General features: G+C 39.5%; 1 protein-coding gene across 1 annotated transcript in view; it reads left to right on the top strand.

Annotated features, from left to right (window-relative positions):
- Window positions 1-16079, top strand: part of TMX3 (thioredoxin related transmembrane protein 3) — a 403888-nt gene that overhangs the window by 27166 nt on the left and 360643 nt on the right. Inside the window, exon 3 of the mRNA XM_053714874.1 lies at window positions 4922-4961. Within this exon, the coding sequence (XP_053570849.1) occupies window positions 4922-4961 (40 nt within the window). The remainder of the gene's footprint in view (window positions 1-4921; window positions 4962-16079) is intronic.

Genomic DNA, 16079 nt, shown 5'->3' on the forward strand with positions numbered 1-16079 from the left:
ACGAAATTTTGTAGCATCATTAAGCATTAGTAACTTTGCACCACTATGCAAATAAACAATTAACCCCTTAATGTAAAAACCGGATTGAAAAAACTTCAAAACCGGTAAAATAACATTCAGCACCTACCTGCCCTTTAGGAACGATTTGTGGGGGGGGGGACTCTTTACAGCCCTCAGATACAGCAGGAATCTCTGGAGAAGTAGCTGGATGCTTCTGAGGTAAATAAACTGTGCAACTGAAAATAGGCCCCACCCACCTCACTCAATGTTATGGGACCTAAAAAACACCACAGAGTGTTTCCTAAACTAGCCATGTGGGTTAATAGCCCTTAAAAAAGCCACAAAGACCCCTTAAAGTACCTCAAAAAACGTTTTATTTGTAATTAAACCAAAAAGTTTTTTTTCCTATTAGTGTCACCAGTAACTATGAGCCCTTTATGCAAGCTTGGATTCCTCTTTTAATGAATACAGCTTACCTTTCCTTCATGGGGATATTGACAGCCTTTTCTAGAAATAACAGTCTGTCTAGAAAAAAATTGACTGAACATACCTTAATGCAGTTTAGCCTGCAAACTGTTCCCCCAACTGAAGTTTTCATGTGCTCTTCAGCCCTTGTGAGAACAGCAGTGGATCCTAGTTACAAAATGCTAAGATCATCATCCTCTTTGCAGAAATCTTCATCCCTTTTCTGCCAGAGAGTAAATAGTACACACCGGTACCATTTAAAATAACAAACTTTTGCTTGAGAAAATAAAAACTAACATTTTTGTCACCACACTCCCTTTGCCCTTCCTAGCAGTTAAGCAGGCAGAGAGAATGACTGTGGGGTGGAGCTAAGGGAGGAGCTATATGGACAGCTCTGCTGTGGGTGCTCTCTCTGCCACTTCCTGTAGGGAAGGAGAATATCCCATAAGTATGGATGAATCCTTACAAGAGAAATATAGTGTATAATATCCCTCTAAGCAATGACTAAATGACAGCAAAACTCATCACAAACACAATTGAATCACAAACACAATTGTGTGTGTGTATTTATATATATATATATATATATATATATATATATATATATACAAAAAGACCACAGATTAGGCTCAAAGTGAAATTACACACACCTTTGATTGAGGTAAAGGGTCCTACACACAGTCAAGTGAAACAGTATATAGTGTTCCTGTCACTAGGTTCAGTAACGAAATTCAAAAAGTATCAGACAGTCTTTGCATATAATCATTAAGAATTGACAGGAAAAGGAGATTCTGCTTTTCGGACTTAGCTCACTAGATTCAGGAGTGGACAATAAAACAGTCCCTTCTATCCTCGTAGTGTGTAGCTTTTATCCCACTTAATACTTTTCTGTTGGATATCCAGTCGTGCGTCTCTCCAAAAACTGCTTGTGTGCTGTGTGGCTTCTCCGGCTGTAATTGAAATCAGTTCTGATCGCCTCCGTTCCGTAGCTGTGGACATTCTTTAAGACTGGGGCAAACCAAGACCAGCGGAGCGAGATAGATAAGTCCACAGATACTCCGATGTCTATCCCAAGTAGTGCCCAGTCATAGCCACTGTATTATTGCACCTTCCAAGCAGTTTTAATCCTGGACCATATGTCCGTACGTGATTGACGTCACTTCCGGCTGTCTAAGTTCTATAGCGAACAGTCTTCGGTGTGATTATGGGACCCAAAAATAAGTAAAGTTTCCCTGGTACGACGAGTCCACGGCCCGCCCTGTCATTTTAAGACAGATTATATTTTTTTATTTTAAGCTTCAGTCACCTCTGCACCTTGTAGTTTCTCCTTTTTCTTCCTGTACCTTCGGTCGAATGACTGGGGGGTGGAGCTAAGGGAGGAGCTATATAGACAGCTCTGCTGTGGTGCTCTTTGCCACTTCCTGTTAGCAGGAGGATAATATCCCACAAGTAAAGGATGAATCCGTGGATTCGTCGTACCATAGAAGAAATTAATCGGGTAAGCACAAATTTACTTTTTTATTACTATAAAAATTAACCCCTTATTGTGATTATCTGCAGATGAGCTGCAGATCTGTTTTGCACCGTAAGGGATTTGTTTTTTGTTTAACCTCCTCATGACCGATTTTCAAAATACACAACTGTCACTAAGTGTCTCATTCACTGCAGGGGCACATTGTATGCTGCCTGTCTAATCTGTGGACTCCTTTCAGCTTTTTGTTTAAAAAAAATGAGAAATAGTTTACAATGAGTATTAGGCTCAGAATTCCTCAAAAATATTAAAATCTTAGGCATATGTGTTCCCCAGATAAGGAAAATTAATTCATTTATTCAGTAATTATTTTTAGGTGCCCTAGTTGTTTAAAAACAAGTAAAACTATTTTGTGTATCAGGACAAGTAGATTGTTATAAGGGAACGCTCTTTATCTGCTGCACCTCTACAAAACTTTTTACTAGCTCCCCAATCACAGACAATTAAATTCAAAATTCTCACCCTGACCTACCAATGCCATTTCCCACTAATTGTCATCACTAATCATCAAATATACTCCAGCCCGCCCCTAAGATCCAACAGTAACCTGCTCTTTGCATTTTTTATTATCACCTCTTCCCATGCTAGACTGCAATACTTCTCTTGTGTGGCACCAACTTCCTTGCGCTGTCAGACTTCCTCTAACCTGTTTTCCTTTAAACTCTCCCTATAGACATTTTTATTCAGGGAAGCCTACGATCCAACTCAGTAGCATATAAATTCCACTTGGCTAATAATTGCCCTCATCATTCTCACCTTTGCAGTCCTCACCTCCAGTTTCCCTACTAGATTGTAAGTTCCCACGGAAATAAGGCCCTCAATTCCTCCTGTAAGCAAAAATCTGTAGAAACAGAAAGGGGGATGGAGCGCAGCCAAGGGAAAACACACTGATCTAAGTGCAGATTAAAACAAATTTTCCACTTTTATTCACAACAATAAAACCATCAAGATGTACACTTACAGACTTCACCCTCAAACATATGAGGTATGTAATGGCACTTCGTTTAAGATGTTCAAATCAAGGCAAAACGATATGCTGTATTGTCCAAAAAACTGTTTGTATCCCACTGAGATAAATACACTGAGCCTCAGGAATATAGAAAACGGATTAGACAGTCATGGCCTATCAGCACATTTTTTGGAATGTCACAATAGGGATAGTACAGGGTTAACTGTAGTTGCCATTGAATATATTAGGAATAGAGTGAGGGGAGGGGATCGCCTCCTTGAATTGAGAAAGCAGGAGACGTATTGGATCTATAGACTGGGGTCTATGGGTCCAGGTGGTCTAAACCGTGACATTGACTTAGCGGCTTTTTTGGACACCTAATAGGGGTGTACTATTGCCGGGATTTTATATACTACAGGGAGTTTGTAATGTGACTCCTATAACATTTATTACAGTGGGAGTTTTTTATTATATTCAGATACAAAAAATATATATCTCTTCTTAAAACATATTTTAATTTTTTTTAAATATTATGTTTTTACTTTATTTGTCCTATTAGACATTTAAGTTATATTATTTTTTTAAAAATTTTTATATGTGCTTTGTGAGTTATATTTTAGATTTCAATAAGTGCTATATTAACGGTAATATCAGTCTATAGTTACTACAAAAATGTTTTAAGCTACTTTTTTAAATTGATATTCCAGTATATGTATCATACGGTCCTTTTATGTTTGTGTATTTTGTCCGGATCCGTTACTATGCTCTGTTGTATTGATGGTGTGCCACTTAAGGGAAGTTACCATTGGCCATTACATTTCTTAGCACCCCCTACATAAGACACGTCAGTAGACTAGATGGGCATTGCCTCTGACGAAGCTGGGAGGAGCCCAGCGAAACGCGTAAGGCCACGCCCATCTCATTGACGGAGGTTCAGGTGAGCTGTGTGCAGCGGTGTTTCTTATAGCCGGCTTTGATTCCAGAACCCCGCTGCCACGGTATTTTACCTCCTCCTTACGTTTGATAACGGTATCCCTGAGTTCTATCACGGCCCATTTCGTATTTGCACTAACATATTTTGTGACACTGAAGATTTAACCTTATGTGCAATCGATAAGCTATAAAGGGACAGAAACACCCTGGACAGTCTAACATTAACAGTGGGCTCAGTGTATTTATCTCAGTGGGATACAAACAGTTTTTTGGACAATACAGCATATCGTTTTGCCTTGATTTGAACATCTTAAACAAAGTGCCATTACGTACCTCATATGTTTGAGGGTGAAGTCTGTAAGTGTACATCTTGATGGTTTTATTGTTGTGAATAAAAGTGGAAAATTTGTTTTAATCTGCACTTAGATCAGTGTGTTTTCCCTTGGCTGCGCTCCATCCCCCTTTCTGTTTCTACAGATTTTTGCTTACATATCCTCATCTCACGGAGATCACACCAGTGATTGGAAGGGAGCTGCACGGCAAACACACATACCAAAACAAGAACTCTCTAAAAGGGAAGTCAAGAATATATGTTTCTCTTTTCTGATATTGAAATAACTTTTTTCCTTGCTTAAAGGGGACTATATCAATGTGATTCACTGAACTTTTTAACAGCACAATATCATCGTTATTTTATTGTCTGATTTTGGAGTACATTTGTGCTGCACACCTGCAACTGTGTTTTTATTGCATATTGATCTATATTATTGGTTTAGTTGTGGCGCTACCTCAATATTGTATATAATACAGTATTATTTTTTTGGCCTCAATTCCTCCTATACTTGTTTGTCAAATTCTGTCTTGTGTCTTACAAGTATTGTATCATTTATATCAGTTGTACCTATAGAATATGTTGGCGCTTTATAAATTATTATAATAATAATTATAAATTAGTGTTTCAGTGCTTGTCATTTATTTTTGTGTGTTAGAATAACATAACAAACTTTGTTAGAATTAATTCATAACTATTTTGTTTTTGCTAGATTTAAGGAAAACCGAAAAGATGACATCTGGCTTGTGGATGTAAGTGTATTTATTGTTCAGTACCATTAGAATTTGCTTGGAATAAGTAGGCTTTAATAAAAGTAGTAAATTGAATTAGTATAATTAGGATTTAAGCTATAGTGTTATTTAAAATAATATGCTATTTATTATTATAATTTTTCCCTACTTCCAACTACGGTCCTTTTTATGAGAAAATTTATGCTAATAAAAATGTTTGTCACAATTGTATGCAGTGCTTAAAAACAAAATGTTTTTACTAAAAGACTATAATAGTTGTTTACTTAATTAAATCGTACTTCTTTGACCATCTGGCTCAATTTCCTTCCCAGCTTTTACAATTACATTTTCTAAATGATCATCTGTTGTGTTATTTGCCATTTATCTACATGTAGCACATATTTCCAGAACTCTTTTATAATATTTTTAAGTTTACAGTTTTAATATTAAAATTAGTTTGGGTCACAAGAAAGGACAATGGTCAAAAAAACTTGTGGTAAACAGTCATTACACTTTAAAGTGCAAGTAGGCCGAGATTATTTTTCCAAGGTTATAAAACCCAAATGAAAATATTTTGAAAGAAGAAATTGGATTTCTTTCAAATTGTAGTGAGAGTCCATGATCCTTACACTTGGGAATTACATCACCTGGCCACCATGAGGAGGCAAAGACACCCTACCAGAGGTTTCATATATCCCTCATACTTCCCCTTCCCTCCCAGTAGTTCTTTGCCTCGTCATGGAGAGAGAGAGGTCTTAGAAAAAAATTTCTATCATACCCTCAGTGGATAGTTCCCAGAAGAGAGGGATATTTATTGGAAAGCTGTGATTTATAATTCTTCTTAGTGGAGTCACTTTCACAGCAGATCAGGCAGTTCCCAAGCCTCATCAAATTCTGATCACATGGATGATTTTCTCTACATGGCTCTTAAGGCAATCGGTGACATCACACAGATCATTTGGTCTGTCAGTGACAACCACAGATCGCCTGCATTCCCTGGACAAGGGTATCATGACTTATCCATGCATGGAGGGTAAGTGCACAGTAACCACTTTGGGGGTTAGTTTTTGGCATTCATCTTATTACCCAAATTTTTGTAGCCTGCTCTAAAAAATATATTATGTTCCCTAGTACTGGGGTGAAAAGGGGCAGTGTGAAACATATATCATGGGGATCTTGCGTTTTTTTTCAACGCTATATGGCCGCATCCACATCGCTCCGGTCACGTGACTGAAAGTCTGCAACTAGGCAGTGGATGGGGGCCTTTTCTTACATGTGCCTCCATAGTGATGGAGGAGTGCGGTTTTGCGCCATTTAGAGCTCTTTCGATTCAGTGCAGAGTGGAGTGTAGTCAGTGGAGGTGCTCAGATCATAGCAGTTCGGGGTGCTTACACCATGTTGTTGTCACTGTTCAGGAAGGGGGTAAGATGCTCTACCGGAGCTTGGGTATTCAGTCACTGGTATTACCAGAGCATGTAACATTTTTTTAATCTTTACTTTAGACTGGCACTTAGCGATGCAGTTAGGATCACACAACTAATTTATAATGCCTTTTGCGGTTTACATAGAAGGCTATTACACTGATTTGTCAGTTGTATTTTCACTATATATAATCTACCCCATTAGCATGAAGCAAACTGGGAACACTGAGACTATACCTACAGTTTCTAAGGAGATAGCTACTGATGTTATTATTCCCACAAATAAATGTGTATTATGTAAGGAGGTAATAGTATGTCCTCCTGGTCAATTGTGCAATCTCATTCTCGCTTGCCCAGTTCACCTCCAACTGTGAATAATCCAGTTGTGCAAATTAATCAAGAGACATCTGATTTTTCGGAGGGGTTTAAGGCCCCTTTTACAGGTGGCAGTGTCTAAGGCTCCGGAGTCTTTACCGCCTCCAAGTAAGTTCAAGAGAAAGATTTAACACTGTGGATCAGAGACCCAAAGTACTCCGTCAGGTTCAGGGCTCTGATTTAGAGGTGTTATCTTCCGTATCAGAGTGAGAGGTATCTGCTGATGATTCTTCCTCAGAATCGTACAAGGAACCTGAGGAGATGACATTTCAATTTAAAATGGAACATTGCGTTTTCTTTTATAGGAGGTTTTAAAGACTTCAGGGGTTCAGGACTTGAAGCCTGTAGAGGAAAAACAATACATAAATTAGATCATATTTTCAGGTCCAGGTCTTGCTCCCCTGAGTCGTTTTTTGGTTCCTTCTTTAATTATTGAGATTACCAAGGACTGGGGCAAACCGGGGGTACCATTTACTCTGGCTGTGACTTTCAAATTTTTTTTTTCTATAGCTGAGACCAGTATGTAGTTATGGGCCACTATCCCTAAGGGAGATGGTGCAATTTCTGCTCTGGCTAAGAGAACAACTATTCCTTTAGAGGGCAGTATGTTCTTTAAAGACCCCCATGGACCGAAAACTTGAGGGTTACTCAAGGAATACTTTTCTACAGTGAGGCCTAATGTTTCAGCTGGCAGTGAGCATTGCGGCAGTTGCTGGGGCAGCAGCTTTTCAGAGCGATACTCTGTCCGATTTAGTCTCTAAAGAATCCCCTCTAGAGGAAATTTAAAATAGAATCCAGGCTTTGAAAAGGGCAAACTTATTTACTGTATATGCAATGTAACCATTCAGATTGTCCAGAGGCCCTTTATATAATAAGTGATGACATCACAATTCTGAGACTGCATCCTGTCTCACACGGATGATGACACCAGTCTGGCCATAAAATGAAGTGCAGGAAATGAGCAGCATCACACAGTATGCACCAGGGTCAGCAAGACAGGTGAGTAAAATGGCTGCCAGCAGCACACGGCAAACAGATCAGGGAAAAAACCCTGACAAAGACAGATTCACAAAATAATTATTGGAAGCACAAGAAGTCCTTTCTCTGATTCCAAAATTGCATGAAGGTACGGCCTTCAATCCAGACTCAACTTTGGTAGGGGGCAGACTGAGCCTGTTCCAAGAGGTTTGGAAATGGTCGGTTCAGGACCCCTGGGTCATAAACATTGTGTCTTGGGGCTACAGAATCAGCTTCAGGTCCAAATCTCCAAAAGGAAGGTTTATTCTGTCACGTATTTCAAAAAGGCTAGAGGAGAGAGTGGCTTTTCTACAGTGTGTAAAAATCTAGAGGACATGGGAGTCATTAAACAAGTTCCATTAAATGATCAAGAAAAGGGATTTTATTCAAACCATTTAATTTTTCTGAATAAAGAGAGAACCCTTTGTCCAATATTTGATTTGAACACATTGAACATATTTCTGACAGTACCATCCTTCAAGATGGAGACAATCAGATCCGTTCTAACCCTGGTACTTTAGGGACAATTCATGTCATCTATAGATCTGAATGATGCATACCTTCACATTCCTATTCATCCGGATCACCATCAGTTTCTCTGATTTGCCTTACTAAACAAACATTATCATTTTGTGGCTCTTCCCTGTGGGTTAGCTACGGCTCCCAGAATTTTCACCAAGGTGTTGGGAACTCTTCTTTCTGCAATTTGTCTTCAGGGTATAGCGGCAGCTCCGTAAGGAGTAGCCAGAATCCTTGCACTCAAATGGATCGGTCAGGGTGAAATGCCAAAAAACGAACCGGCACCAATAAGCAATAAAAAGCTTCTTTTATTTATTTGATAGCACATAAAAAGGCATACACGCCAACACAAGATACAGGTCAAACGCGTTTCGTAGTTCTCACTTCTTCAGTTACCTCTGACAAAACCTGAAAACTCTCCCTTAATAAAGGCAGTAACCACTCCCCTAACACAGGTGTTTAAAGGTAAGTCAGATTAAAGTAAGAAAAAGGAGGGTAATTCATGTACATTCATTTGAGTTCATTGTAAACAATAAGTAAAAGGTAAGCCAGTGTGAAAACAGAATATACAGAGAGACACTAATATGTATAATACCAAAGTTACATTCTATGGATCAATTGGCTTACTTCAATTAATTTTTAGAAAATCATTTTACTCTGAGTCACCTAAAGGGCCATAAATGATCAACATATGTATAACATATTTAATAAACCTCCAAAAATTACCTAATATCTAAATAAATGAGGCCTATTATAAGATGAAATTATTGTATTACCAATAATAAAGGGTCATTGTTTTTCATTTGAAACTTATAATATTATAGTAGCCAAGGTGAAACTTAGGTTTCAATAATGAATACTCCACAATTATGTTTCACCAGATTTTGTTAGACAAAGAAGTAATTATTATTAAATGATACCCTCTTCTCCAACTGTTACATAGATTCAATCTACATAGAGTTTGATGTCCCAGTCTGAGTTTAACCCTTTAGGGACCCTCATATTCAGTTGGAAAATCCAATAGACCTCCCTTTGACTCAGGAGTTTTAATCTATTGCCTCCTCTAGGTGGTCTTTTCACGTGCTGAATACCCTGAAAGCATAGTAGTTTACTATTGCCATTATGTTCAGACTTGAAATGTAAGGCAACTGGAGTGTCCGAGTCCTCATCACTGATGGATCTCAGATGCTCCAGGAACCTTGTTTTGAGGGGTCTGGTCGTCTGACCAACATATTTAATGTTGCATTGTTTGCACGTGAGTAGATAAATCACGTAAGATGTGTTACAATTAATGTATTCCTTTATATGAAAGGATTTTTCATTATCTGTAGATTTGAACGTATCCCCCAGCGTGGCATGGGTGCATGAAATGCATCTTCTACTGCCACAGTGGAAGAAACCTTTCTTCAGAGTTAACCAGTTTTCACTGGCAACTGTAGGGAGCATAGACGGAGTAAGAATATTCGCCAAAGTCCTAGATTTCCTTGTTACAAATTTACATCCCCCTTCCACTATCTTATCCATGGTGTCATCTACCCTAAGTATGGGGAGGGATTTCTTAATTATTTGACAAATATTATCTTATTCTTTGCTGTAGGCCGTAATGAATACTTGTTTTTGCTGGTAATTAACCTTTTTCTGAGTCTTATATGTAATCAAATCTTGCCTTGTCATATCATATATATATAGCGGCAGCTCCGTACCTGATCGATATCTTGGCTCAAGCTCCATCTTTACCTTCAGCAATTTCTCACACAGAGATGTTATTTGGGTTTCTTCGCAGACATGGTTAGATAATCAACATTTCCAAAAGTTTTCTCATTCCTCAGACAAGGGTTTGTTTCTTGGGAGTGATTTATAGATTCAGTCACAATAAGAATTTTCCTGACAGATCAGCGGAGGGTCAAACTCCAATCAGCTTATCAAGATCTTCAGGGGACTCGTTGCCCATCTGTAGCTCAGTACAGTAAGGTAATAGGCCTCATGGTAGCAGCATCAAACTCAATTCCTTTTGCAAGATTATATCTGAGACCGCTGCAGCTGTGCATGCTCCGTCAGTGAAACGGGGATCATTCAGAACTTTTTAAAAGGGATAGTAAAGTCCAAATTACTTTTCTTCTGTTAAGTGTGGTCAGTCCACGGGTCATCATTACTTCTGGGAATATTAACTCCTCCCCAACAGGAAGTGCAAGAGGATTCACCCAGCAGAGCTGCTATATAGCTCCTCCCCTCTACGTCACACCCAGTCATTCTCTTGCACCCAACTAATAGATAGGATGTGTGAGAGGACTGTGGTGATTATACTTAGTTTTATACCTTCAATCAAAAGTTTGTTATTTTATAACAGCACCGGAGTGTGTTGTTCCTTCTCTGGTAGAATTTGAAGAAGAATCTACCTGAGTTTTTGGTATGATTTTAGCCGGCGTAGTTAAGATCATATTGCTGTTCTCGGCCATCTGAGGAGTGAGGTAAACTTCAGATCAGGGGACAGCGGGCAGGTTAATCTGCAAAGAGGTATGTAGCAGCATATTATTTTCTGACAATGGAATTGACTGAGAAAATTCTGCCATACCCATATAATGTAAGCTCAGCCTTAAATGCAGTAGTAGCAACTGGTATCAGGCTGTCATGTATGTATATTTTACACTTCAGTATTCTGGGGAATGGCACTTCACTGGGATAATACTGTATGCATAAGACTTTAGCCTAATTTGCAGTGACTAGCAACAGGCTTTATAATGACATTTCATTTATTTGATGTTAAACGTTTTTGCTGGCATGTTAAATCGTTTAATTTTCTGAGGTACTGGGTGAAAAAATGTTTTGGGCACTGTTTTTTTCCACTTGGCAGTCGTTTTATTTAATTTAAGACAGTTTACTGATCTCCCTCACTGTTGTGTGTGAGGGGGAGGGGCCTATTTTGGCGCTTTTGCTACGCATCAAAAAATTCAGTCAGAAGTCTCTTGTCTTCCCTGCATGATCCGGTTCGTCTCTACAGAGCTCAGGGGTCTTCAAAACTTATTTTGAGGGAGGTAATCACTCACAGCAGAGCTGTGAGATTGTAGCTGACTGTGATAAAAAACTTTTATTTCTGTACTTTTTTTCTGCTATCAGGGTTAGTTATCCATTGCTAATGGGGGTAATCCTTTGCTAAAATTGTGTTTTTACCGGAAAAGATTTAATGTTATAGTTTCTCAGTTTATTATTTCTCAACTGTCATAACTTTTTTCTGTGCTTCTTAAAGGCACAGTACGTTTTCATATTATTTGTAAATTACTTTGAAAAGTTTTTCCAAGTTGCTAGTTTATTTGCTAGTGTGTTAAACATGTCTGATTCAGAGGAATATCTCTGTGCTATATGTGCTAAAGCCAAAGTGGAGCCCAATAGAAATTTATGTACTAATTGCATTGATGCTACTAAATAAAAGTCAATCTGTACAAATTGAACATATTTCACCAAGGGGAGAGTTATGCCGACTAACTCGCCTCACGTGTCAGTACCTGCATCTCCCGCTCGGGAGGTGCGTGATATTGTAGCGCCGAGTACATCAGGGCGGCCATTACAAATCACATTACAGGATATGGCTAATGTTATGACTGAAGTTTTGGCTAAATTACCAGAACTAAGAGGTAAGCGTGATCACTCTGGGGTGAGAACAGAGTGCGCTGTTGATAATAGGGCCATGTCTGATACTGCGTCACAGTATGCTGAACATGAGGACGGAGAGCTTCAATCAGCAGGTGACGGTTCTGATCCCAATAGAATGGATTCAGACATTTCTAATTCTAAATTTAAACTCGAAAACCTCCGTGTACTGTTAGGGGAGGTATTAGCAGCTCTAAATGATTGTAACACCGTTGCAATCCCAGAGAAATTATGTAGGCTGGATAGATACTATGCGGTACCGGCGAGTACTGACGTATTTCCTATACCTAAGAGGCTTACAGAGATAATTACTAAGGAGTGGGATAGGCCCACTCTGGCTAAGCGTACCACTATCCCGGTGGAGGATAGCTGTGCCTTTTCAGATCCAATGGATAAAAAATTAGAGGGTTACCTTAAGAAAATGTTTGTTCAACAAGGTTTTATATTGCAACCCCTTGCATGTATTGCGTCTGTCGCGGCCGCTTTTTGGTCCGAGTCCCTGGAAGAGACTCTTGACTCAATAACTATAGATGAGATTTCAAACAAGCTTAAGACACTTAAGCTAGCTAATTCATTTATTTCGGATGCCGTAATACATTTAACTAAACTTACGGCTAAGAATTCTGGATTCGCCATTCAGGCACGCAGAGCACTGTGGCTAAAATCCTGGTCAGCTGACGTTACTTCTAAATCTAAATTACTTAACATACCTTTCAAAGGGCAGACCTTATTCGGGCCCGGGTTGAAAGAAATTATCGCTGACATTACAGGAGGTAAAGGCCATGCCCTGCCTCAAGACAGAGCCAAACCTAAGGCTAGACAGTCTAATTTTCGTTCCTTTCGTAATTTCAAGGCAGGAGCAGCATCAACTTCCTCTGCACCAAAACAGGAAGGAGCTGTTGCTCGCTACAGACAAGGCTGGAGACCTAACCAGTCCTGGAACAAGGGCAAGCAGGCCAGGAAACCTGCTGCTGCCCCTAAGACAGCATGAATTGAGGGCCCCCGATCCGGGAACGGATCTAGTGGGGGGCAGACTTTCTCTCTTCGCCAGGCTTGGGCAAGAGATGTCCAGGATCCCTGGGCGTTAGAGATCATATCTCAGGGATACCTTCTGGACTTCAAATCCTCTCCCCCAAAAGGGAGATTTCATCTGTCAAGGTTGTCAACAAACCAAATAAAGAAAGAGGCGTTTCTACGCTGTATACAAGATCTTTTACTAATGGGAGTGATCCATCCGGTTCCGCGGTCGGAACAAGGACAAGGGTTTTACTCAAATCTGTTTGTGGTTCCCAAAAAAGAGGGAACTTTCAGGCCAATCTTGGATTTAAAGATCCTAAACAAATTCCTAAGAGTTCCATCGTTCAAAATGGAAACTATTCGGACAATCTTACCCATGATCCAAAAGGGTCAGTACATGACCACAGTGGATTTAAAGGATGCTTACCTTCACATACCGATTCACAAAGATCATTACCGGTATCTAAGGTTTGCCTTCCTAGACAGGCATTACCAGTTTGTAGCTCTTCCATTCGGATTGGCTACGGCTCCAAGAATCTTCACAAAGGTTCTGGGTGCTCTTCTGGCGGTACTAAGACCGCGAGGAATTTTGGTAGCTCCGTACCTAGACGACATTCTGATACAAGCTTCAAGCTTTCAAACTGCCAAGTCTCATACAGAGTTAGTACTGGCATTTCTAAGGTCGCATGGATGGAAGGTGAACGAAAAGAAGAGTTCTCTTTTTCCACTCACAAGAGTTCCCTTCTTGGGGACTGCACCCTTTGGCTTCTCCTTTCTCGTTGGTTCTTGGTCGAATGACTGGGTGTGACGTAGAGGGGAGGAGCTATATAGCAGCTCTGCTGGGTGAATCCTCTTGCACTTCCTGTTGGGGAGGAGTTAATATTCCCAGAAGTAATGATGACCCGTGGACTGACCACACTACAGGAGAAAGGAATTTATCAGGTAAGCATAAATTTTGTTTTTATGATTCAGATAGGGCATGTAATTGTAAACAACTTTCCAATTTGCTTTGTTTTTTTTGGTATTCTTAGTTGAAAGCTACCTAGGTAGGCTCATATGCTAATTTCTAAACTCTTGAAGGCAAGACCTCCTCTTATCTAAATGCATTTGACAATCTTTCACAGCTAGAGGGGACGTTAGTTCATGTTTTTCATATAAATAACATTAAGCTCATGCACGTGGAGTTATTTAAGAGTCAGCACTAATTGCCTGAAATGCAAGTCTGTCAAAATATCTGAGATAAGGAGGCAGTCTGCAGAAGATTAGATACAAAGTAGATACATAGGTAAAAAGTTTATTTCTATAACAGTGTTGGTTATGCAAAACTAGGGAATGGTAAATGAAGGGATTATCTTTCTTTTTAAACAATAACATTTTTGGTGTTTACTATGCCTTTAACAAATAACATTGGATCACTTCACCATTCAGTCTCTGACCTGGTAGTTAAATCCTAATCCAGTTACTGTAGGCCTGGGCTTCAGCCATCCGCAGTGGGAGATAATCACTACAGATGCCAGCCTCAAGGGTTGGGGCGCAGTTTGGAATCATCGGAGGACTAAGGGTATCTTAGGATCATTACTCATCAATATTCTGGAACTCAGGGCGATTTTCAATGCCTTACAAGCATGGCCACTTCGTTTAGTTCCATTTATCCGTTTCTGATCGGATAATGTGACGTTGGTGGCATACATCAACCACCAAGGGGTCACAATGAGTGCCCTAGCCATGCAAGAAGTAGCTCGCATTCTGTCATGGGAAGAGACATAGTAAACAAAGTGTCCAGCACCAATCTGCTTAAGGTCGGTGCACGCTGTAGGGTCCTGTATCCACCCAAATTCAATCAGCATACAAAGACAGCAGCACGGTTCCTTCACAGCAAAGTTATGTATTTATTGAGACAAAACCAACAAATTACAACTGTGTTTCAGTCTACAAGACCTTAACCATGTTGCATACAGAGAACAACTATTTCACCTTATTTAAACCCAATATAGGCGGAGTTTCAATTCTCAGGTAATTGAGATGATAACCCTTTCAACATCTCCTTCACTAAACTAGTCACACTATCTCCCTCTACTGGTGAACTATCAAATTACATAAAGAACATAGTGCATACAGACTTCACATTAAACAATCACTGTGTAGAATGTAGTACAACTCCTAGGAGAAAACAAGACAACGCTTTAAAATACATATGTATAAACAACTTATCAGTCGGGTATAAACAAATTTCTCAATATATCCCCTTTATGTTAACTGCCATTCTATCTCCCTGTTCATCGCTTTTGGCTCCAGAGAGTTCAATTTAAATATCCAATAGCTCTCTCTTCCCTTTAAGAGCTTAATCCTGTCTCCCCCTCTCCTGGGTCTCTCCAAATGCTCAATAATTTAAAATCTCAATTGAGATACCGTATGACTAGCTTTTATAAAGTGGTGGGCCACGGGTGCCTTAAGTACACTTGCTCTTATATTAGACGTATGTTCATTAATTTTCTGGTTGACTCACCTATATACATTTTTGCACAGGGGCACTTAATTAAATATACTGCATAGTCTGTATTGCATGTGTGATAACCCACAATCTTTAATTTCTGGCCACTTAGATGGTGGTAAAAATACTCACTTTTTATATACAACACCCCAGACAAGGGTAGCATCCTACTTAAGGGGTAGACGGGTATGACTGTTTCATTTGTTTATTGGAACCCACATCCGTTCTAACAATCTGATCCCTTATATTCCTATACCTGTTATAGGCTGGCATGGGCTTCTGTTGAAACTCCTCTATCTGGGGATTTAAATATCTCAAGACATTCTAATGTCTATTAATGATATTGTATAATTTTCTCACTGAGAGGATTATACTGAGAAACAAGACAACCTGTTCTCATTTCCTGTCTGTTTCTTCTCCTTCCCTACACCCCTCAATATAGTATCCCTAGGGATGTCTTTCACTTTTTAAATCTGATTCCTTACCATCAATTCAGGATAGCCCCTTTCTCTGTACAAATGTCCCATTTCCTCAAGTCTTGTGTCTACCTTTTCTTCATCTGATACAATCTTTCTCACTCTCAATAACTGACTCCTTGGTAGACTCCTAATCAGAGCTGGTGGATGAGCACTACCATAGTTCAAGAGGGTATTC

This window comes from Bombina bombina, chromosome 5, assembly GCF_027579735.1.
Source record: "Bombina bombina isolate aBomBom1 chromosome 5, aBomBom1.pri, whole genome shotgun sequence".
Taxonomy (NCBI): domain Eukaryota; kingdom Metazoa; phylum Chordata; class Amphibia; order Anura; family Bombinatoridae; genus Bombina; species Bombina bombina.